Source organism: Saimiri boliviensis, chromosome 1 (assembly GCF_048565385.1).
Source record: "Saimiri boliviensis isolate mSaiBol1 chromosome 1, mSaiBol1.pri, whole genome shotgun sequence".
Classification (NCBI taxonomy): Eukaryota; Metazoa; Chordata; class Mammalia; order Primates; family Cebidae; genus Saimiri; species Saimiri boliviensis.
In genome coordinates this window covers 36,686,048-36,710,918 of record NC_133449.1, presented here as the reverse complement: position 1 = coordinate 36,710,918, position 24,871 = coordinate 36,686,048, and the positions used below count along the sequence as shown (strand labels likewise).

Sequence of the window (24,871 nt, the reverse complement as noted above, 5' to 3'; positions counted from 1 at the left end):
GAGTGGGGTAGTGCCCTAGCAACCTCCAAAGTTGACAAATGAATACTTCTTTAAAGCAAGTATGGCCCAACCAGTACTTTGAAACAGCGTGTTTAGAATGGAGCAGGAAGAAACTGTATTTGAAAGCTCAAAAGCTGAAAGACTAAGAGGGCCTGAACAATAAGAGGACAGAACCAAGAGGAGTTGGCAACTAATTGGATGTGGGGAGTAAGGAAAGGTAAGCATCAAAGATTGCCTCCAAGTTTGTTAGAAGGTGAGCAGCAGGATTCTGATGCTGTTAAAGTAAATGCAGGTCTCAGTCAGATGAACCCCAAGAGCCACATGTATTTGAGGGGTGCTTTATTTGTCTCACACTTTTACCTGTTACATGGTTTTTAGTAATTTAGAATTTAGGCGTCACCAAACTGCGGCCCCCTGAGGCCATTTATCTGGCCCCCCGCCGCACTTCAGGAAGGTGATCAGTGAGAGGAGCACAGTATGTGGCGGCCCTCCATCGGTCTGAGGGACAGTGAACTGGCCCCCTGTGTAAAAAGTTTGGGGGCGCCTACGTACATCTATCAACATGGTGAGGTAGAGCACGTTTGGGAGGGAAGACATTGAATCCTATTTGATGATTGTGAGCTTGAGGTGCTGCCAGAACATTCCACTCAAGATAGGAGACTGTAGGAAATGCAAGATAGGAAAGGTTTCCACTTACATGTTAACTGTATCTCTAAATGGCCATCCAGGCCTCAATGTCTATGGTTATTTATGTGATTATGACCTATCCAAATCCTACATTTCTTAAAAATGGTCATAGATGAAGGGATCACAGTTGATAGATGTATGGTGACATTATTGGCTTCATTTCTAAATAACTAGAAACTGTGTAATAGGCAAAACTGTGAGGCAAACAAAATGCTTCTCAAATATGTGTGGCTCTGATGGGGTTTAATTTCTTATGGCTGCTGTAACTAACAAATCACCACAAACTTGGTGGCTTAAAACAACACACATTTATTCTTTTACTGTTCTGGAGTCCAGAAGTCTAAAATGAGATTCACTGGGCTGCAGTTAGTGGGCAGAGCCTTGCTTCTCTGGAGGTGTCCGTGATGCGTCCCATATTTAGTGTTTCCTGAGTAAGCCCCACCCATGCAGGTCTGCAGTGTTACCTGAACAGACTTTTACACTCATTGCCTGTCTCCTGTGGTTTCTACCTAAAATTCTCTTCAATTTTTTTAAATAACAGTTTTATTGAGATACAATTCACATACCATACCGTTCACCTATACATTATACAATTTAGTAGTGTTTAGCATATTCAGAGATGTGCAGCCATCATTTTTCTCACTCCCAAAAGAAACCCTAAACCCATTCGTATTTACTCCATTTTCCCACAACTCTAGGTAACCACTAATCTACTCTCTATCTTTATAGATTTGCCCATGCTAGACATTTCACATAAATAGAATCATACATGTGGTCTTTTTCACTGAGTATGTTTTCAAGGTGCATCCCAGCTATGGCATGAATTAGTATTTCATTCTTATTGCCAAATAATATTCTTATCATATGGATATGTCACATTTTATGTGTTCATTCATCAGGTGATGGACATTTGGGGTGTTTCTACTTTTTGGCTATTATGAATAATGCTGCCATGAATTTTGTGTACAAATCTTATGTGGACATGTTTTACTTCTCTAGAATTGGTGGATCATATGGTAACTCTTTCCTCATAACTTTGAATATCAAAATTATATCCATCTTTCAGAACCCAAACTGTGTTATTTCCAAAGTGTTCAAACATCTCCCGCTCAAAATGAATCTTCTTCCTAGTACTCCCATTGTTTACTATCTAATTGTTCTTACGTTTGTCTTAGAGCTCAGTCATTCCTACATAGCAGTTTTCATTATGCTGCTAATTTCATTGTACTCTGAGAGCGGGGACAAGCTGTCTTACTCTTGTATACCACCACAAAGCAGTGAGTGCACTGTCGTGAAGAAAGCAGGAACTCTATATGTACTTTTGAATTGGTGAGGAATGAAAAGTTAAGAATTTTGTATGCTGGATCCTATAAAATGTGTCTAATAAATAATAATGTTCATTTTCAAATTTCAACAATTAAATGTTTAGCAAATAACACCTGAAGTAAATGTTGGTTAGACAAATGAATTTGGCATGTTTTTGTATTTATTTTGAATTTCAGAAACTACAGCATTTTGGATTTTTAATTAATAAGACATTTTAGAATTTCTAGATAGGGCTTTGAAAATAAACACAGCACAATATACACAAAAGTAAATGACAACATGGTACAAATTTGATTGTTTTACAGTTTCAAATTTCATATGAATGTTCTAAAACAAATTTTAAAATTCTTTTAAATGTTTTGGTTCCCTCAGTGTTCATTATTGCCTATTTATAAAGTCATTAAAGGCCTAAAAATAAGTTTTTATTCATATTGAAAGCCTGATTTTTTTCTTTAAGTTCAGGGTCTCTCACTATGTTGCCCAGGCTGGTCTCAAACTCCTGGGTTCAAGGGATTCCCAACTTCACCCTGAGTAGCTGGGACCATAGGCATGCACCACCGCACCTGGCTGAAAGCCTGTTTTTATCCTTCGATAGACAAGAACAGAGGGATATCTCCCACACTCTAAGCTGGTCTAGTTCTAGTCCTAGGCCTGTAAATGAAGACCACAATCCTGGTGAAGTCATGGGTTCCATCAGTGTTATTCTGGCGTTGTCAGCATAATTGTCATCAACATATTTAAAATATTTTAGGCCACGGAGCAGGTGTGGGTTATCCCCATAGTAAGAGGAGAAAGGGAAGCCAGTTCCTGTCTAACTCCATTCCATCTGAAATTATCCATTTGGCTTTGGGATTTGACTGAATGTTGGTATGTTGGCTGAAATGACACCAAAATATTGCAAGGGTAAAATGTGCTCCTCTGTTTTATTAGTAGCTATGAATATAATTATATATATACACATACATATATATGTGTTTTGTGTATATATATATATTTTTGTTTGTTTGAGACAGGGTCTTGCTGTGTCACTCAGACTGGAGTGCAGCAGCACGATCTCAGCTCACTGCAACCTCTGCCTCCCAGGTTCAAATAAATCTCATGCCTCAGCCTTCTGAGTAGCTGGGATTACAGGCATGTGCCACCATAACCAGCTAATTTTTGTACTTTTAGTAGTGATGGGGTTTCACCACATTGGCCAGGCTCAAACTCCTGGCTTCAAGTGATCTGCCTGCCTTGGCCTCCTAAAGTGCTGGAATTGCAGGAGTGAGTCACTGCACTTGGCCAATTTTTTTATTTATTTTTTTAAACAAAAAAGTAAGTATTAACCCACAGCATCCAACCATATAAACTATTATATGTGTGTGTGTGTGTGTGTGTGTGTATGTATGTGTGTGTATGTGTATATATATGTATATATACACATTCATAAAAATAATGGTTAGTTTTCTGGATGAAGAACTGAGGCCCAGAAGTTAACTGGATTAGTGGTTCAAGCTAGGCTGCACTTTAGAATCAAGGGCAGTGATGCCCAAGTCACAGTGACCAATGGCATCAGAATCTCTTGGGGTGGGATCCTTTTATTAATATTTTGTAAAGTTCCCCAAGTTAAACTTGAAAAGTGAATTGGGTCATATTAGGTCAGAGATTCATACAAGTTGTACTACTGATTATCTTACCCTAGCAAGTGTAGGTTAGTTTTTGTGATTTTCTAATCTATACTGTTTCTAATAAAAGAGGAGGTTGATCTCTTGCTATGTGCAACTAAAAGGTGAGCTATAAAATCACACAGGTAGGCTGGGCACGGTGGCTCAAGCCTGTAATCCCAGCACTTTGGGAGGCCGAGGTGGGTGGATCACGAGGTCAAGAGATCGAGACCAGCCCCGTCTCTACTAAAAATACAAAAATTAGCTGGGCGTGGTGGCGCGTGCCTGTAATCCCAGCTACTCAGGAGGCTGAGGCAGGAGAATCGCCTGAACCCAGGAGGCGGAGGTTGCGGTGAGCCGAGATCGCGCCATTGCACTCCAGCCTGGGTAACAAGAGCGAAACTCCGTCTCAAAAAAAAAAAAAAAAAAAAAAAAAAAAAAAAAAATCACACAGGTGATCACAACTCCATCCAAAGAATAGCGGTGCTCCATACTTAACCTCAGCACTAGTTCTTACCCTTAGGTGCTTATCACTCATTCTTGGGACTTCAAAATAAATAAAAGATATAGATATCCAGGAAGCTACCTTAGACTAGATAAATCAAAATCAATCACTAGGAAAGACACCTGAGCATATGAACTTTCAAAAAGGTTCATTTCTGATGCCTTACCCTGGATGGAGTTCTCTCATATTATGCCACATGGTATGTCCTTAGCTGTATTCAGTAAAATTACAGGGAAGCAGATTCCAGTTTAAGAGAAAACCATGAAAATAATTTAGAGCTACACAGTAATGGAATAGTTTTAAAGCAGTGAGCTCTGTGGCTGGAAGAATAAAAGCAAAGGTTGAATTATCACCTGCTGGGAATGGTATCAAGGGATTTCTAAATTCAGTAAGTACTTGGATCACATGATATTCGAGTTTCCTCACAATTCTTAAGTTTCTATAGCCAAAACTTCAACGGATCATATATAATGGATATAAATGTTGTCACGAAAGCTCATGATTTTACCAGAAATTATCACAGTTATTTTGTCTGTAAAATGGATTAGAATTTAGTAGTACTGATGGAACACTGCCTCTGACATCAGTCTTATTCAGGAGAATACTTTTCCCCTCCTCTTCATGCTTGGATGGAGGGAAGGGAACTTCTCTTTGCTCCTTCAAAGTGAAAAGTGTAGGAAAAATCTCTCTGAACCTTCATTCATTGCTTCCCAACAGAGAACTGTCTTATCCTATGGGAGATACTAGAAGGAACCAAGCATGTGCGGTCCAGCCCCTGATGGTTTCCCTGACCTTGAAAGCTAACTGGTCTCAGAATGCAAAGATGGGCTCTGCCCCAACAAGGCAGAGGTCCACCATTCTCTCCAATCCGGGAGAAATATTAGTGTCTGATTGTAGAAAAAGTCAACCTTCTTCTCTATTTCAGCTTATTCACTGACAAAGTAGATATTTTTCTCTTCCTGACTCCCATTTCTTATTTCGCAATTTGTTCCAAAGTGAAAAGGGAATAAGAGAGTACCTGTTGGTCCTTGAACTGCTCAGGTATCAAAATACAGCAATAAATTGTAACTGTCCATCTCTATGATACTTGTGTTCTGAAATGGCATTGCATTATTTTTTTCAAGTCAGTAAACACTCATATTCTAAAGTACAAAAAGAACAAAACATTATATAAAGTCCCTCTTTCTTTACTGGCATAAAAAATGTGGGATTTCTAACTGCTGAACTGTCTATCCCTAGGAAATAACAACATTTTTCAAGTTTCCACTTTATTGGGAATGATCTTAGTCATGATCTGCAGAAGTTGGTCCTGGACAATTAGAAGATAGGTCTTCTTTATCTGTAAGTTATGGGAGGGAAATGAAAGATTAATACAACTTCTATAGTAAACTATTCTAGAATATTATTTCACTATAACATGCATTTTTTGATCTGCTGTGTTTGCTACTTATTCTGCTAAACAAACCAGAAAAGATAAAAACAACAATAACCAAAAATTCTTCACTCTCAAGTACAAAGTTCTTAAATACAAGTTAGAAAAGGTAGCTGGGCAAATGTGTTTGAAGGCAAAACATTTGGCTGTCCTTCAAACGTACCTGGTAAGTGTAAACTATTTCTATTCTTACAATAAAAAAAAAAAAAGGAATGGATTTCAACATACCTGATTTTTATGGTTTAGGGGTAATATTCTATCTAACTATATAAAAATTAGCTCTAAAAATTTAATATATTTCAAATATCTGTAGCCAAAGAAAGAAACTTTAAAAATAAAGAACAAAAAATTCATTATCCTCAGGTTATTCTAAAATTGTTTCTCTTGAAACAAAACACTGAAAAATTCCCTTTCGCACATTCAGTTTCTGAAAAGTTAAATGCAATTTTAATAAAGCCTCAATTATTTCTATAGCCACTATTTAAGACATTGGTCCCACATTGCCATTTGAATGGAATAAGAAATTTCTGGCTGGCTGACTGTGGTGGCTCACACCTGTAATCCCAGCACTCTGGGGGGCCAAGATGGATGGATCACCTGAGGTCAGGAGTTTAAGACCAGCCTGACCAACATGGTAAAACCCCATCTCTACTAAAAATTCATAGCCGAGCATGGTGGCACATGCCTATAATACCAGCTACTTGGGAGGCTGAGGCAAGAAACCCACTTGAACCCGGGAGGCTGAGGTTGCAATGAGCCAAGATTACACCATTGCACTCCAGCCTGGGCAACAAGAGCGAAATTCCATCTCCAAAAAAAATATCAGAAATTTCCAGCCAGGTGTAGTGGCTCATGCCTGTAATCCCAGTACTTTGGGAGGCCGAGGGAGGCAGATCACCTGAGATCATGAGTTCGAGACCAGCTGACCACCATGGAGAAACCCTGTCTCTACTAAAAATACAAAATTAGCCAGGCATAGTGGTACATGCCTGTAAACCCAGCTACTCGGGAGGCTAAGGCAGGAGAATTGCTTGAACCTGAGAGGCAGTGGTTGCAGTGAGCCAAGATCACACCATTGCACTCCAGCCTGGGCAACAAGAGCAAAACTGTCTCAAAAAAAAAAACAGAAAGAAAAAAAATTTCCATTGTTGCTGGAAAATTACTTTAACTACAAATCAGAGAGCATTCATATTCAGTATTTTTTTAAAGTATAGAGCATTTTCTTACCTTCATAGGCTGTTCCACACCAAATACAATACAGATGTTCTTCTCTTAAATAACTAGTCAATATCTGTAATTTTTCCAGTACCTACATATAGGATACAAACACATTAATACTTTACATTGAACAGAACCTTGTTTTTCTGGCTCTTAGATCATGCTGAATTAGCCCAAGGCTGCTATACTCTGGAATAGTTATTAGAAATGTCAAGGGCAGAAGTGATATATTCGAATGTGGTCCAGTTCACTAGCCACCCGGAGATTTTCACGATTCTGCCAGACACAATAAAGACTACTTGTTAACATTGAGAAAAATAGTTTTTGGGTGGCCTTATTATAATCCTTTAAAGGCCTTTTCTACTTTCAAGGCATCTAATTCTCCCAGACAAGGTGAAGGTGAATATTGCCTCCTTTTGCCATAAAAGTTCTCATCAATGGCCTCCCAATTAAGTGGAATATAGGTTTTTCAAATTGTGAACATTTTCTACAAAATTATTATACTCAAGTAACCACAGATGTATATTTCCTTTCTTAAATAATCTCCATTTTCTTTTTTTTTTTGGGACAAGGTCTCACTCTGTCACCTAGGCTGGAGGGCAGTGGCGTGATTTCAGCTTGCAACCTCTGCCTCCCAGGCTCAAGTGATCCTCCTGCCTCAGCCTCCCAAGTAGCTGGGATTTCTGTATGCCTGCCATCATGCCTGGCTAATTTTGGTATTTTTAGTAGAGACTAAAATACACCACCATATTGGCCAGGCTGGTCTTGAACTCCTGATCTCAAGTCAGCCACAGGCCTTGGTCTCCCAAAGTATTGGGATTATAAGTGTGAGCCACTGTGCCCGGCTTCCAGTTCCTTTTGTGTTTTTTGTTGTTGTTGTTGCTGTTGTTGTTTATGAGCAAAAAAGAAAAGTAACTATTAGAATCACTTCTAGAAGTTTCGCAGGAAATAAAGTTAAATTACAATATTTTACATTTTTTGCTAATTCATCAACCAAACTGAAGCTGAGATGAGAAGACAAATGGAAGCTAAAGGGAAATTTTATATGTAAGTTTTGATTTTTGGTTAATAAAATAATTCTGCAATGCAGTACCTCTCAACCAGGGGTTATTTTTCTGACATTTAGTAATGTCTGGAGAGAGTTTTGGTTGTCATAAGCAAAAGTGCAACAGGTATCTGGTGGGCAGAGGCCAAAGATGCTGCTAAACATCTTACAATGCACAGGAGAGCTCCCCACAACAATAACAGATTACCACAGCTCAAAGTGTTAATGGTGCCAAGGCTGAGACACCCTATGAAGGAAATGGTGCCAAAGCATACACTTAAATCTTCACTCTTATATTCATCTTCATCCTCTTCCTTTTCTTCTTCATCTTCTTCAGTCTCCTCTTCAAGCCTCAACCAGTACCATGCTTCCCTGGGAACCTGAATATTCTGAAAAATACAGTTATTGTCAATTAAACATACTGAACATAAGAGCATGACAAATATGTTCCTGTCAACATGAATTCATTCTTTCCATACGAATTCACTGAGTGTGGCTTTAAGAGTAAGAACATTGGCCGGGCATGGTGGGTCACGCCTATAATCCCAGCACTTTTGGAGGCCTAAGCAGGCAGATCATGAGGTCAAGAGATCAAGACCATCCGGGCCAACATGGTGAAACCCACACCATTTCTACTAAAAAAACAATAATTAGCTGGGCATGGTAGCGCGTGCCTGTAGTCCCAGCTACTCAAGAGGCTGAGGTGAGAGAATTGCTTGAACCCAGGAGGCAGTGGTTTGCAGTGAGCCGAGATCACGGCACTGCATACCAGCCTGGTGACAGAGCAAGACTCTGTCTCAAAAAATAAAATAAAATAAAATAAAAGTAAAAACACTGTACTATGGGGATGCAAAGTCTAATTAGAATAGTTGAATTATCTCTAAGTTCCTCCTGACAGTCTATCAGGAAAGATAGGCTATGGGTACAAAATAATACATACATGCTACAAAATCATAAGTGCCATGAAATACATTCAAAGTAAAGTAATACGTAAGAACAGGAAAGTAAAAGATTGCTTCCAGTAATCTATATATGACGGAAATTTTACAAACGTTTTTGAGACTTCAAACAAAGTCATTTTATTTTTATAGTACTTGAACCCCTAAGACAAAAGCAAAGATAGAATTTATTTACTTATTTATTTATTTTTTTTTTAGTAGAGATGGGGATTTGCTATGTTGTCCAGGCTGGTCACAAACTCCTGGACTCAAGCAATCCTACCACCTTGTCCTCACAAAGTGCTGAGATTACAGACACGAGCCACCATGCCCAGCCAGAAATAGAATTTTTTTTAAACCATTCAAATTTGAACTAGATAGCATTCCACCTTGATTTTATTTTTGAGACAGGGTCTCACTCTGTTACTTCGGCTGCAGTGCAGTGGCACGAACATGGTGCAATGCAGCCCTCAACCTTCTGGGCTCAAGTGATTCTCCCACTTCAGCCTCCTGAGTAGCTGGGACTACAGGTATGTGCCACTACACCTAGCTAATTTTAAAATTTTTTGTAGAGATGGAGTCTTGCCATCTCTACACCTAGCTAATGTGCCACTACACCTAGCTAATTTTAAAATTGTTTGTAGAGATGGAGTCTTGCCATATTATCCAGGCTGGTTTCGAACTCCTAGGCTGAAACAATCATCTTGCCTTTGCCTCCCAAAGTGCTTGGATTATGGGCTTGAGCCGTCACGCCAGGCCCACCTGATTTTAATAGTTAAGACACATATTAGATACTGAACAAGAACTGAAAATAGGCTATTCTTGTTAATAAAATATTATAAAGAATAGAATTTCTGCACATACTAGTTGTAGCTGATATTCAAATAAGTAGAGAACAATTAAATGTAAAATTTTATTTAAGCCATTTTGTTTTACTATAAAATCCAGGGTTTCATAGACAACTCAGGTTACTGTAGTAAATAAGCCATTTTTATATCTGTTATCACAGTTCAGAAGTGAACATTACATGAAAGCTTTAATGAGTAGGTAAACCAGTCTTGGAGTTCTTAGTTTTTTGTTTAATATAAAAAATATGGGAACTCACAGTGGGTGCTAAAACACCTTACCACACAGAAAGCTGGTAAAAGTCTTACTTTCTGGGCATCCAATTGTTGACAGGCTCGCTGGCTTCTTCTGAGATCTCCTTCTAGCTTCATTTCATCTTGCTTATTTTTAAGTCGCAGTCTAATTGAAAGAAAAAATTATACACTAAAGGTCTAGATTCTCTTTAACCATTTTATACGCCCAAGTACCAGAGAATGTACCACAACAAAGGAAATAAAACCAAAATCAGTTAAAAAAAAACACAGCTTTACCGAAACTGTTCTGCAGCTTTTTCTTCAGCTTGGTTTTTCATGTGAATCTTTTTTCTGTAGCTTTCTAATTTTTCCTCTGCTTTCCGTTTTAATGATGCCTCATGACCAATGCCACTTTTCCCTATTCAAACAGAAAATTCTGATGAGAAACATACTGACTTTTGCTTCAAAACATGACAATTTAACTATGTACAAATTAAATGCAATTCTCAGTTGAGTACTATCACTCACAAATCATTTGAATACACTAATAGGAGAAAACATTAGTTTTTTTAAGCCCAAACACATAAGCTGATTTTTACAAAGATTATTAATCTCATCTTATAAGATAGTAATACTATACACAGCTTTTCAAATCAGAAAAATGGTATTAGCTGTTATACTTTTATTTAAATATGATTAATAAAATACATCTTTTTCTCTTGAAATCATCCAATGTATTAAGCAAAACATTTGGTGGATAAATCTGACTCAGAAAACTTTTCTTTTCTTTCTTTCTTTTTTTTTTTAACATAGGCTGGTATGCAGTGGCAAAACTACGGTTCACTGTAACCTTGAACTCGTGGGCTTCAGGAATCATCCTGCCTGAGCCTCCTAAGAAGATAGGACTACAGATGTGTGCCACTACACCCGTCTAATTTTAATAATTTTTGTGTAGAAACGAGGTCTTGCTATGTTGCCCAGGCTGGTCTCAGACTCCTGGCTTTAAGCAATCCTTCTGCATCAGCCTCCCAAAACAAAACACTTTTAAGACATTTCAATGGAGAAAAGCAGTATTGCACGTTCAACGGTTATGATTTGTCCTTCCCACATTTGTGTGGTTTACATTTTATCTTATACTCATTAAACTTATTTTTTTTCTGGTTGAGGAGGCTTAAAAGTTTAACAAAATTTTACTAAGGGCTTCCTATGATAAGAACTGTAACAGTATCATCATTTTAAAAAGTACTTATTGAGCAAATATATGTGGTAGAGCTAAGCATACATTATATATTACTGGCAAATATGCTCCAAAATAGTGACATACCTGTTTTAATATTGAGAGGAATCGGTTCAACAATACCACCCCCTAAAAGAGAATGAAATACAAACTACTTTAGAAAATTTTCCTCAAACTACAGGACACAGTAAGTATGCAACTTTACAATGCTCATACATATCCCTCCTTTTTCAATGATATTCAAAACTGAAATCTGAACATCAGTATTCTACATATAATCAATTACCTCCCTTGTCTTCAAATACCTAGTCTTCAAAAAGGCTGAATCACAGCCTCCTATGCCACCTGAAGGTGGAGTTTTAAGAAGGAACAACACCGATATTATTGGTGCAAGAGGTTGACTGCCTTACATAAAAACAAAGCAATTACAATAAAGGAAAGAAAAACTGGTGACAGAAGTTACTATAAATATACAGCCTCTCTATCTTAATAAGCAGTTTCACTTCCTAAAAGAGAGGTGAAAATTGAGCCTCTCCAGCTGGATGGTCACTCGGGTGGCTGCCACAGGTATAGAGCAAGCAGGGAAAGTCTTGCCATCATCCTCAGTGTTGTTTCAATGTCTTTAGCCATTGCACTTCTCAACCCATCACTTATCACTATTCTTTGCTGCTTCTGTTGTAAGCCACATCCCTCTAGGTTGTTAGTGCCTTCAAGGCTAAGCTGGGTTGACAAGCAGCTCATGATGGCACATGTGGTATCTAAAATGGATATGGGAGTATGAAAGTTCTCCACAAGGCTTGCTAATACATAAGAGAGTAAAAAGCCTAAGTTGTTTTAATTTCTGTGTAGATGAAGATTACAGCATTAGCTTTGGTCCTCATCCATAAGTCACAATTGGGTGGTAAGAAACACCTATTTCCACATGTGACTTACCACTCTTGCCAAGTGCCTGTCCACTTTTGTAGCCCATCTTTTGGAGCAAGGCAAACCCTTTGTTTTCACAGCCTAGTGCATTCTTCAACCCAATGTCACGTCTTTCTTGTTCTTCTTCTTTTAAACTCTTCTGCCTGTTTTTCAAATTAGCTTCCTGTTGCTTTTCTTCTTTTCGACGGGCTTCTCGGATTTGCCTTAGCATTGGCAATCCTGGTCTGATATCTTCTCTGTATGAGGGAAAAGGTCATTTTAGATGAACCCATAAAGTTTTGTCTCTCTCTCTCTCTCTCTTTTTTTTTTTTTTTTTTTTTGAGATAGAGTGTTGCTCTTGTTGCCCAGGCTGGAGTGTAATAGCATGATCTCAGCTCACTGCAACTTCCACCTCCTGGGTTCAACTGATTCTTCTGCCTCAGCCTCCCGAGTAACTGGGATTACAGGTGCCCGCCACTGTGTTCTGGCTATATTTTGTATTTTTAGTAGAGATGGGGTTTTGCCATGTTGGCCAGGCTGGTCTTGAACTCCTGAGCCCAGGTGATCCACCTGCCTTGGCCTCCCAAAGTGCTGGGATTACAGGCGTGAGCCACCATACCCAGCCAAGTTTTTTCATAACTCTGTCCCTTACTCACCTGACAACAGTTAATATTTCGGCACTACCTTTATGATCATCTTTGTGATTATTATATTAGAGCATAATCAGTGACCTCCAAGAATGGCTGTTTTAGTAGAAATGATGAAGGCTTGTGCCAGATTGTAGGAAAATAAAGTACAAAGTTGAAGAAATCAGATATAGTAGGTTTAGACTTACTGTTTTTCTAGGATGTTGGCAATAATAAAGAACAAAGTTGAATAGTAGCTAGAAGAGACAATAAGATGAAATAAAGGAAAAGGAGTAAATTTCCTTGGAAGAAGGCAATAAAAAGGATCAAGGGCAAAAGTAAAATGGTTGGCATTAAAAGGAGGAAGTGGCTCCTAGTACCTTTGTATGGAGACATGGGAGGTATTTCTATAAAGCAAGAAGACTGACTTTCCAACTTCACATTTAAAATCATCGTCAGGCTGGGCATGCTGGCTCATAACTGTAATCCTAGCACTTTGATAGGCCAAAGCCGGAGGATCACTTGAGCCCAGGAGTTGGAGACCAGCCTTGGCAACATAGCGAGACCTTGTCTCTACAAATAATAAAAAAGAAGAATTAGCCAGGCATGATGGTGCAGGCCTGCAGTCCCAACTACTTGGGAGGCCAAGATGGGAGAATCTGAGCCTGGAGAGTTTGAGGCTGCAGTGAGCTGTGATTGTGCCACTGCATCCAGCCTGGCTGACAGAGTGAGACCCTGCCTCAAAAAAATAAAATAAAATAGAATAAATGTCACTGCTTAATATCTACATATCTTATATGTATCATTACATTGGGTGTGCACGCTTACTTACTGGACATTAATGAAGGAATCAGACATATAGTCCTCTTCTTCTGCCATGTTCAACTTCATATGGCTGTAGTATCTACAAATAAAGTAATAGTTTTTTTTTTTTTAGTTACCAATATGGAAATAAACATTTCTGCAGCCATGAGCTGTCTCTAGAGCTCTACTACACATTCAAGTGCCCTTTGGACATCTTTATCTGTGGATGTTTCAAACTCAACAATCTAAACAACTCATTTCCTGCCCCCCTTCCCCGGCCTTCTACATCCCCTATATTTCCATAATAATGTCATCATTATCTCCTTCTTCCTGACCTCTTATGAACCTCTGTCGAGTATTCCTTCATAAAACTCCTCACAGGCATTTTTTCTTCAGTTTTGACCACTGTTTTGGCTCAGGCACTTTTTTTTTTTTTCTCACCTGAACTATTATAACAGCTTCTTCTTTTTTTTTTTAAGATGGGGTTTCACCATGTTGGCCAGGCTGGTCTCAAACTCCTGACCTCAAGTGGTCCTCCCAAAGTGCTGGGATTACAGGCGTGAGCCACCACACCCGGCGTACAACAGCTTCTTAACCAGCTTCTAAATTGGTCTCCTTGCCTTTGGCTTCTCCTCTTCCAATCATCCTCTGGACCCCATCCAGAGATTTTTTTGTTTATCTGCTCATTTGTTTTTAAATACAAGTCAGGTCAGGTTACTAGCCTGTTTCAAATCCTTCATTAAACCTGACCCTGTAGGCAGTGGGGGACCAGTCACTTTTGCAAAGCATGAGCTGTTGTCCTTCATAATCTGACACAACTGTCCCTAAGGATTCATTATTGAAGCCACATAACTTCTCACTGCCCTCTGAACTCAGCACAGACATTTCTTCCCTGTAGGCCAAGGCTACCCTCTTTTCAGACACCTGTCCTGACCACTCCAGGCCTTTCTCTACAGTACTTTATATTCAAGCTGCTCACTTGGAACTTGATATAGTTAACACCGCACTTATATGGAAATATTTTGAAGAACAGTTTCTATCCAAAATAGTTAAAACCATGTAATTATTGACCCTTAAAGGTTAAAGTAATTATCTAGAAAAGTACTTCTCAAACTTTATTGTGTATACAAATTGCACCGAGATTATCTTAAAATGCAGAATCTGAGTCTGGGGCTGGAACCTGAGGTTTTGCATTTCTAACAAGTTCCCAGGCAATGTCAATGTTGCTAGTTCAGTTACTGAAGACAGAAGTATAGTCACTTGTGATGCACATATACTGTTTTTTCCTGCCTACCATCTTTTCCTTTGGGAACCCAACCCTCTGCCATTCATGTGGTTCTAGTGGAGGGTGGCAATGTCAGTATCCCAGATTCCCTTGGGCACAAAGATTGTCAATTATAGTACCCAATGTCCGGCAAGAGGGGAGGGGATGACCCAACCAGGCAAATAACCATCTCTTTCCTTACATGATATGAATACATGGGTTGTGTGGGAAAGAAGTCCTTCATGGGTGTTTCTGAACTGAGAGTATGTAAAGCTGGGCTGTGGATGGCCATCTTCTTGACCATATGAAGGGAACTTGTCTGAGGAATGAACCCGGATAGAGAAAATGAGCCTAGTTTCCAAGGCTGTGGATTCCTTGATGCTGCAACTAAGCATTCTACCCCATTGCACAGATTAATACATTTCTGCATTACTTAAGCTTGCTTAAGTAGGGGTTCTGCCAACTGCAACCAAGAGTCTAGACAATTACACTGGATGAAAAAAGGACGAAAAAAGAATTATTGTACTAATTTTCAACTTTGGAGGGGGATAGAGTCTCATTCTGTTGCCCAGACTGGAGTGCAGTGGCATGATCTCAGCTCACTGCAAACTCTGCCTGCTGGGTTCAAGCAATTCTTGTGCCTCAGCCTCCGAGTAGCTGGGATTACAGACATGCACCACCACACCCAGCTAATTTTTGAGTTTTTAGTAGAGACGGGGTTTTGCCGTGTTGGCTAGGCTGGTCTCAAACTCTTGGCCTCAAGTGATCCACCTGTCTCGCTCGGTCTCCCAAAGTGCTGGGATTACAGGTATGAGCCACCAAACCTGGCCTGATTTTTAATATTTTTAATGTTTATCATCTCAACTAGATAGTGTATATCTTGTGTTAAACACAAAGACAAGTCCCCTATAGCCTCCCTCCCTACCACTGCATCTCAAATATAAATTCTTAATAACCATTTAGCTACAATGAGGATAAGAAGGGTCTTTAACATTTGTGATTTTGTAGTAACTTTCTCCTGTCAACATGTCATTTTTAAACACTTTTTAAATAAGTCTAAGTGCAGAAAACACATAAGACAAATATATAGCTTAATACATTATTGTGAGTCAAACATAATGGTTTAACATTTACCCAGTATATCACACATTTTTATTACATTTAACCACCACTAACAACTCTAAAGGTAGGAATAGTTTTTCCTATTGGAGAAATGAAGTCTCAGTATGGCTAAATGACCCTTTCAAAACCACAAAGGATCCGAGTCATAGTGTCTTGCTACTGCAAATAGGATTACATTGTTTTTAAGAGACCTATTTAACTTTAAAGTGCCAGGCACATCTGAATGGGGTTACAGGTTGCTTTTAAAGCTCTCTTTCTATCGGTAAAATATACTTTAGCATTATCCATTTCCATCAGACATGAAGCATAAACTTCACCGGCGGTATCCCGGCACAGATGACAGAGGCTTGGACCAGAGTGATAGCAATGGCAGTGGTCGCATTTGGGGAATACTTGAAGGTAGAGCTTACAGGACTTGCTGATGTTGTAGGTAGTATGTAAAGAACGACGTCAAGATAATGCTAAATTTTTGCCCTGAATACATGGAAGAATGGAGTTAACATTTTTGGGGAAGTGGGAAGACTGTAGGAGTAGGTTTTTTTTTTTTTTTTTAGCGGGGGTAGTCGGGAAACATGAGTGCTGTTTCAGACATATTGAGAGTCCCATTACATATAAATAAGTGGAGAGATGGACTAAGTATTTAGATCCACAGTAGAAATGTGACAAGAAACGTCTCACTCTCAACACGCCGCTCAGGAACCGCTAATCCCTTCCTTCACGCGTTCCCCCTGGCTGCAAACGTCCCACAAACGCAATCACCAACGGATGGAAAAGTGGCTGACGGTGTCACAGGGTAGTCACAGCCAGCGCACGCTGCCTTTTATCATTCTACCGGCTGTCCCCAGACCCTTACCTGACAGCTCTGTGCTCACCCTGGTTCAGCTCCCGGGAGCGCGCGCTGCGCAAGCGCCCACGGACCAGCGTCGGACTTCCGGGCCTCGGCTCCTACCAGTTTCCGAGAGCAGACTGAGTTGGAAACTTGCGGTAGACGAGGCTAGGAAGACGTGGTGACTGCGCTTGCGCAAGACCAGCTTTCTGCGCACGCGCTCTTTCCCTGTTTCCTGCCGGCCGGGGTGCGGGAGGTGGGGCATCCGGGTCTCCTGGTGGCTGCTGTCGCCCCGCGGGCTCAGCTGATCCGTTCTTCCAGACTAGGAGGTGAGGCCGAAGCATGCACGGTGACATGCACGCACTCCTGTCCCACCTACATTTTCAGAGGGGTGGGGAGGAAATTTGAGTACGAACGTTTTCGCTTTTTGGTTCCGTGCTTGGTTCCGAGCCGCCGCCTCTTGCGATTGACAGCCTGCGGAACCCCACGGAGGCTTGCGGCGGCCTCTTGCGTTTCCCCCGGTCCGGTGCTGCAGTTCTTGGAGTAGCCGGGTGAAGCCAGATCCCGAGCGCGCGATCCCGGATCGCCAGGTGTTGTCACTGACGCTTCGGCCGCCGGGACCTGGCCGCCCCACCCATCCCAGTAGGAAGAGTCTTGGAGATCTGCGGTTCGGGATGTCTGTGCTGGGTGTTTTGACCTCGGTCCCCCTGACCAGGTGCCGCGCGGGTGGGTAAAGGTGCGATATACCGAGCAGTGGACGAGAAGAAGAGGAGGATGGTTGTCGGGCCCGACCGGGGTGTTTGATCTTAGTGCCTCAGTTTTCTCCTTTATAGAACGGGTAAATGGCATTTGTGTTGCTGGGCATATTTCTTCTGGAATAATGCCTTTTTATTGCAATATTTAATTTTCCTTTCACCTCATGATTCATTCTTCCTTATCAAGCAGTTTTTGTTTTTGTTAGCATTTTTGTCCTTTAAAAGTATGTTCTCCGGTTTTGCCTCAAAGAAGTTGTGTTTTTCCCAAAGTGAAATGAGAGAGTAATACTTTTCTTAGTGGATATATTCATTAAGCTTGACTTTTGACATTAAAAAGTATTTACTTTTTACTCTGTTAATTTAAGGTGTGAATTTAAAACTTCAGTAATGGAGTTGGCCCACAGTTTATTGCTAAATGAAGAAGCTTTGGCTCAAATCACTGAAGCAAAAAGACCAGTTTTTATCTTTGAATGGTTGCGATTTCTTGACAAAGTCTTGGTTGCTGCCAACAAGGTATGGTACTGCTTTTTTTTTTTTTTCTTCCCAGTTGCATAAACGTAAAGAGATTAAGTGTTCATGATTCGTAAGAAAACACACGTTATGTTTTGGAAGGTTTGTGGGTAACTTATGGAACTTGAGAATATTACGCTTATGGGAATTGCTAGTCTATTCCTTTTCCATTTAGTGGCAATGCTTCGTTTAAATACAGCTCATGGCCTTTCTACTTTATGTCTCTATCTGGGTAGCTCATTGTACCTGAGAAAAATATGACTATGTGATGTGTCACTTTAAATTTATCATCACCAATTGCAAGTGGTTTCTCTGTGCTGCCTAACAATCCCAGTATCTTCAGTTATCTCTCTGAGGAGTTAATAGCAGACTTTTTTCTTTGTTTTCTTCCCGTATAACCTTGATTCAACTTGCTTTTTATTGTCTGTGTCTTTTATATTTACGTCTTTAAATGTAGATGCAGCCAGGCCTAGTAGGAGTTCATGCCTGTAATACTAGCTCTTTGGGAGGCTGAGGCGGATGGATCACCTTAGGTCAGGAGTTTGAGACCAGCCTGGTCAACATAGTGAAACCTCGTCTCTACTAAAAATACAGAAATTAGCCAGGTGTGGTGGGGGTGGGGGCACCTGTAATACCGGCAACTTGGAGGGCTGTGGCAGAAGAATCGCTTGAACCCGGGAGATGGAAGTTGCAGGGAGCCTAGATAGCACTGTTGCACTCCAGCCTGGGCAACAGGAGTGAAACTCCCTCTCCAAAAAAAAGAAAAGGCCAGGCATGGTGGGTCACACCTGTAATCCCAGCGCTTTGGGAGGCTGAGGTGGGCAAATCACAAGGTCAAGAGATTTAGACTGTCCTGGCCAACATGGTGAAACCACTTCTCTACTGAAAATACAAATACTCCTGAGCGTGGTTGCGAAGGCCTGTAGTCACAGCTACTCAGAAGGCTGAGGTGAGAGAATTGCTTGAACACAGGAGGTGGAGGTTGCAGTGAGCCGAAATTGTGCCACTGTATTCCAGCCTGGTGACAGAGCGAGAGCCATCTCAAAAAAGTTAATAAAAAATGTAGATGCGCCGGGCGTGGTGGCTCAAGCCTGTAATCCCAGCACTTTGGGAGGCCGAGGCTGGTGGATCACGAGGTCAACATGGTGAAACCCCGTCTCTACTAAAAATACAAAAAATTAGCTGGGCATGGTGGTGCGTGCCTGTAATCCCAGCTACTCAGGAGGCTGAGGCAGGAGAATTGCCTGAACCCAGGAGGCGGAGGTTACGGTGAGCCGAGATCGTGCCATTGCACTCCAGCCTGGGTAACAAGAGTGAAACTCCGTCTCAAAAAAAAAAAAAAAAAAAAGTGTAGATGCTTTCCTCAAATGTCTGATGATCTTTGGCTGCCCACTCAAATTTAAAAATGAGTATTAAAAACTTTTCTCGGCAGGGCCAGTCTCTTAAACTGAACATCACTGTAGGCGGGGCTCATTCCTGAGCTTAGTATTTTAGCTTTCTGCAGGCTAGTCATTCCCCAGAAGATACTTTTCTGCTTTTGTGTCTGAAGAGTATATGGCTAGCTGCCCACATTCTTGGAATTGTAGGAGAAGACTGGGGGCTTTAACATTCAGTATGTGAGCTTTCACTGTATCTCCTCATTTTCAGTGCTGTTTTCCCAGGCTGCAACCGTGCCTGGGCTCTCCTAGTCCAGACATACAATATTTCACTCTTCCCAGAGAATATGCTTTCAGTCTTTTTCCAGAATGGAGGAGAGGAATCCTACTACTTCTTAGACTCTCAATCATTCCCTGTATCTCAAGGTCCAACTTCACTCCCAACCTCCAAAGCACCTAGGGCCTAAAAAAAACCCCATAATTTCTTAGGGTGTCCTGTGTTATAAGGTAGGTCCTTTCTCAGCTTTCCCTGTTGGAAACACTTGTTTTCCAAATATTGTGTTGATTCTTTTTCCTGTTTTCTTTACCCTTTGGATTTGTGCTTTGTTGTTGTTGTTACCCTTTAGTATGGTTTTAATGGAGTTTCTATAGAAACAGTTAATGCATGGATTCACTTGTAATCTTTAACTAAAAGTTTCTGTTTTCTCTTAAATACCCTACAACTGGGCTTTTGTTACTTCTACTCCACTGAAACAGCTCTTGTCCAGCCATCACTGATGACAGATTGCCCAAAACAGTGGTCAGTATTCTGTCTTATTTGATCCATCTCCATCTTTCACCTTGAAACACTTTAAACATTTTTAATTTTGTTGCAAAATTGATAAATACAAGAGTACGTAAAACATTTCTAGGTTATGAAGCATAATAATATAAATATCTGTACGCCTCCACCCAAATTAAAAAATAGCATTGTTATTGCTTTGCACAGTTTGTGTGAAGTTTTCTTCCTGTTTGTGGCTTCCCAAGACACTGTTAGGTTTTAGTTCCTCTCCCACTTCACTAACTGCTACTTTTTTTTTTTAACTCTTCCTCAGTTCAGGGCATTAAAAAAAAAATTTACACATATTCCTTCAGTGATATCGTCTAATTGTATGATTTTTACTATCATCTATATAATAATTATTCCAGGATAATGTTTACTCCACCTCTTTCTTATCTAAGTGGCATTCCAGAGTTAACATACCCAAACCAAATTCTTGATTTCTCCTCCAAAACCTCTTTCTCCTGTGTTTTCTATCTCAGGAAATGACCATTTCATCCTTTTAGCTGCTCAGGGTGAAAACCCTAGAGTCATTTTTGACTTCCCTCTTTTTCTCAAACTTCTCATTGTATTCACCAGCAAATCCTATGGTTTCATCCACAAATGTATCCAGAATTTATTTACTTATCATCTCCATGGTTACCACAATCATCTCTCACCTGGATTATTGCATCTGCTTCCTATTTGCTCATGATGCTTTCCATTTATGCACCTTATAGAGTATTCTTAGAAGTCATAGTGACCCTGTTGAAACATTTAGATCATGACCCTCCTCTGCTTCAAACTCTTACTCAGAGTAGCATACAAGGTTCTCTCTCTCTTGCTCTGCTCCGGCCATACTGGCCTTCTTGCTGTTTTCAAGGATGCTAAGGATGCTAAGGATGCTCCAACCTCAAGACCTTTTTTACTTGTTCTTTCGGCCTGGAATGTTCTTACCCCAGGTATCTGCATAGCTCACCCCTTCCCTTCTTTTCAGAGAGAGGCCTTTTCTAATTAATCCACATAAAATAGTAAGCACCCATACTATTCATTTGTTTGTTAGGTAAACTCTGTCCCTGTCCACCAGAATGTAAACTTCATGAGGGCAGGGACTTTTTGTCTATTTTGTTCTCTGTTGCACCTTACTACGTGGCATACATTAAGAACATTAATAAATATTGTTTGAATAAATGAATGAATTACAGGTATTGATTATGGGTAGAGCTGGGCATTCTTTTTTTCCTGTTGCCTAGGGCTCTTTAGAGTTTCTTTTGGTTTCATTTGCTGACCTATAACTTTATGAACTACTGACTTTGCTTTTACATGGGAAACCTAAGTTCTACAACATCAGTTATCCATACATCCAATATATCCAGTATTTTGCATCCTTCGATTGTTGGTTTATTTCTTAGTAAGTTAATCTTGTAACTTTTTGAATCAGAGTCTTCAGTTTTATTGGAGCTTGCCTTTTAGCTTTGGAGGAGAATGAAGGAGAATATTTAATATAGGAAAAAAATGGCCCTTTTTTTTGAGATGGAGTTTTGCTCTGTCGCCCTGGAGTGCAGTGGCGTGATCTTAGATCACTGCAACCTTCATCTCTCGGGTTCAAGTGATTCTCCTACCTCAGCCTCCCAAGTAGCTGGGACTACAGGCGTGCGCCACCACACCCAACTAATTTTTGCATTTTTAATAGAGATGGGGTTTCACCATGTTGTCCAGGATGGTCTTGACCTCCCAACCTTGTGATCCGCCCACCTCAGCCTCACAAAGTGCTGGGATTACAGGCATGAGCCACTGCGCCCGGCTAAGAATCGCTCATTTCTTACTGAACTTTTCCTTATCTTTAAAATGCTCATGGTTTATGTTTAATATAATATAGATTTTTAATTATTAGAGTGCCTTAAGTGTTAAGTACTTTTATTCTGATTAAAAGGTAACAAAAATTTTTTAAATGATATTCTTTTCAAAATTTTTTTGTAACAGACCGATGTAAAGGAAAAACAGAAAAAACTTGTCGAACAATTAACTGGATTAATAAGTAGCTCACCTGGACCACCTACACGAAAATTGTTAGCTAAAAATCTTGCAGCCCTTTATAGCATCGGGGATACTTTTACCGTCTTTCAGACACTCGATAAATGCAACGACATTATCAGAAGTAAAGATGACACTGTGGCCTACTTACCGACAAAATCGTAAGTACTTAACTAAGAGGGGCCCTTGAAGTTTTCTTTTTTCTTTCAAGGAAACGTAGTTGGAGACTGTGGACCATAAAATCCCCCAGGTAGGTGGAACCTGAGACATACTACTAACAATGAAAGCTCTAAGCGGGTCAAGTTGTGATGGGAAGATAATGAGTTCAATTTTAGGTATGCTGATTCTGGAGTACAAATGGAAATATCCAAATGACAGTGTATAATAGGTAGTTGGAAATTCTAGTTAGGATTTTAGAGATTTGTTTGGAATGTAGTTTTGGTGAGTAGGCTGAATCCTTTGATATGAGTAAAGTGACTGAGGAGGAGGAGTATATTTGAGAAGAGAAGATAGCTAGGGATACGACTCTAGAACGTCAGCATTCAAGGGTCTGTGGTCAGCGTGATAGCTTAAAGAGAAAATGGAAGAATTATTCAGAACCTGATGCTAATTTTTAGGTCTGCTTTTAGATAGTTACCTGGTATCACTAGGTAACTACCTGGATACATTGTAGTTAGGTTTTGTGTTTTGTTTAATATACATGTAGACTTCAAAAGTTACAGAGGAGATTAGACAGTACTAGTACTTTCTAGTTTATTTTGAAGTTTGAAGCTATGTTAATACTTTGATGATTCAGTTCACTGCCACTTAGCAAATACACACATCATTTTATAGTTCTGGTTAAGTAGAATTGATTATACATTCATGTGTATTTTCAGGGAATTCATGGGTCCTATTTAGGAAATCACCAGTGTATTCTGGCATGTGATGTCAGTCATTTTTAGCTTATCAGCCTACAGGGTATCAAAAAGCATGAGATTTGGAGTTGAAGCAGTGAAAGTTGATTCCCTGCTTCTGCTGTTTATTATGTGTATGATTGTGAGCTAAATTTAGTTAACCTCTCTTACCTGAAAATTGCTCAGATCACATAGCTTTTATTTATTTTTATTTTTTGGAGCAAAAGTGACTTGCCTCATGGTAGACCACCTACCTGCTCCCAAGATCCAACTACACATAACTGTTAGATGGTGGTTTCCAGGATTTAGGCACAGATCTGCCAGACTCCAAAGCATCTGCTCTTAACTACCATGTCCTGCTTTTGTCTTTAAGCTACACCTACAGCTATTTACTTACTATTGACATGAGTGACAATGGGATCATTTCTTGCTCCTGAAGAAATGTGCTGCTATGGATCTAGAAATAGAAATACCATTTGATCCAGCAATCCCATTACTGGGCATATATCCAAAAGATTATAAATCATTCCATTATAATTGGAATGCACATGTATGTTTATTGCAGTACTGTTCACAATAGCAAAGACTTGGAACCAACCCAAATGCCCATCAAAGATAGACTGGTTAAAGAAGATATGGCACGTAAACGCCATGGAGTACTATGCAGCCATAAAAAAGGATGCGTTCATGTTCTTTGTAGGGGCATGGATGAAACTGGAAACCATCATTCTCAGCAAACTGACACAAGAACAGAAAGACAAACACCTCATGTTCTCACTCATAAGTGGGTGTTGAACAATGAGAAACCACGGAGGCAGGGAGGGGAACATCACATACCAGGGCCTGGGGGTAGGGGCTAGGGGAGGAATAGCAGGGAATGGGGAGATTGGGGAGGGATAGCATTAGGAGAAATACCTAATGTAGATGATGGGGTGATAGATGCAGCAAACCACCACCATGGCATGTGTATACATGTGTAACAAACCTGCACGATCTGCACATGTACCCCAGAACTTAAAAGTATAATAAAGGTAAAAAAAAAGGAAATGTGCTACTGTTACTTTATTCTTCCAAGTGTTCTGTTAATGTAATTTACAGAATTTTAGAATGTAATTTACAGAAATTTAGAATGTAATTTAGATTAAATTTTACAGGTTTACAAATAATAGCATAGTATTATTTGTAAATTAAGAGGCAGACAGTGTGAGCCATACAACTGTATGAGATATACTTTTGCATTGCTCACAGTTTCTGAAGTTTCATTTCCACTGTTTCTGGAGTTTACATTTCCACTGGTAGGACAACATAGAGACATATAAAATGGTCAGATCACAACACAGTAAATGATATAATTTTGTTCAAAATGAGTGACATTGTTATATATAATGAAAGAAGAAAGGAATTGTTGAGGATTGACATAATTTCGAAAGTCTTCATAAAAGAAAAGCTTGGCCAGGCGCAGTGGCTCAAGCCTGTAATCTCAGCACTTTGGGAGGCAGAAGCGGGTGGATCATGAGGTCAAGAAATCGAGACCATCCTGGTCAACATGGTGAAACCCCGTCTCTACTAAAAATACAAAACATTAGCTGGGCATGGTGGCGTGTGCCTGTAATCCCAGCTACTTAGGAGGCTGAGGCAGGAGAATTGCCTGAACCCAGAAGGCGGAGGTTGCAGTGAGCCAAGATTGCGCCATTGCACTCCAGCCTCGGTAACAAGAGCGAAACTCTGTCTCCAAAAAAAAAAAAAAGCTTGAGGGCCGGGTGCAGTGGCTCATACCTGTAATCCTAGCACTTTGAGAGGCCAAGGCGGGCAGATCACCTTGGGTTGGGAGTTTGAGATTAGCCTG

General features: G+C 40.1%; 2 protein-coding genes across 7 annotated transcripts in view; one reads left to right on the top strand and one right to left on the bottom strand.

The window, feature by feature from the left end:
• Positions 1–2,164: 2,164 nt before the first annotated feature.
• Positions 2,165–16,822, bottom strand: GPATCH11 (G-patch domain containing 11). The gene is made up of 10 exons (XM_003926815.3): positions 16,683–16,822; positions 13,472–13,543; positions 12,044–12,270; positions 11,198–11,239; positions 10,171–10,291; positions 9,949–10,039; positions 8,132–8,245; positions 6,821–6,902; positions 3,816–5,500; positions 2,165–3,731 (listed from the first exon to the last, which is right to left on the bottom strand). The coding sequence occupies exons 2-9, from the start codon at positions 13,528–13,530 to the stop codon at positions 5,445–5,447; spliced, it is 792 nt and encodes a 263-aa protein (XP_003926864.1). The 5' UTR covers positions 13,531–13,543; positions 16,683–16,822; the 3' UTR covers positions 2,165–3,731; positions 3,816–5,444.
• A 58-nt stretch (positions 16,823–16,880) lies between these two features.
• The window catches only part of HEATR5B (HEAT repeat containing 5B), a 107,850-nt gene continuing 99,859 nt past the window's right edge, over positions 16,881–24,871 (top strand). For 4 of the 6 annotated variants that reach the window (XM_010337500.2, XM_003926816.4, XM_074395906.1 and 1 more), the window contains exons 1-3: positions 16,881–16,984; positions 17,776–17,923; positions 22,079–22,290. In XM_010337500.2, coding sequence (XP_010335802.1) covers positions 17,798–17,923; positions 22,079–22,290 — 338 coding nt within the window. In that variant the 5' untranslated portion in view covers positions 16,881–16,984; positions 17,776–17,797. The other 2 variants (XM_074395897.1, XM_010337499.3) reach the window with 2 other exon arrangements.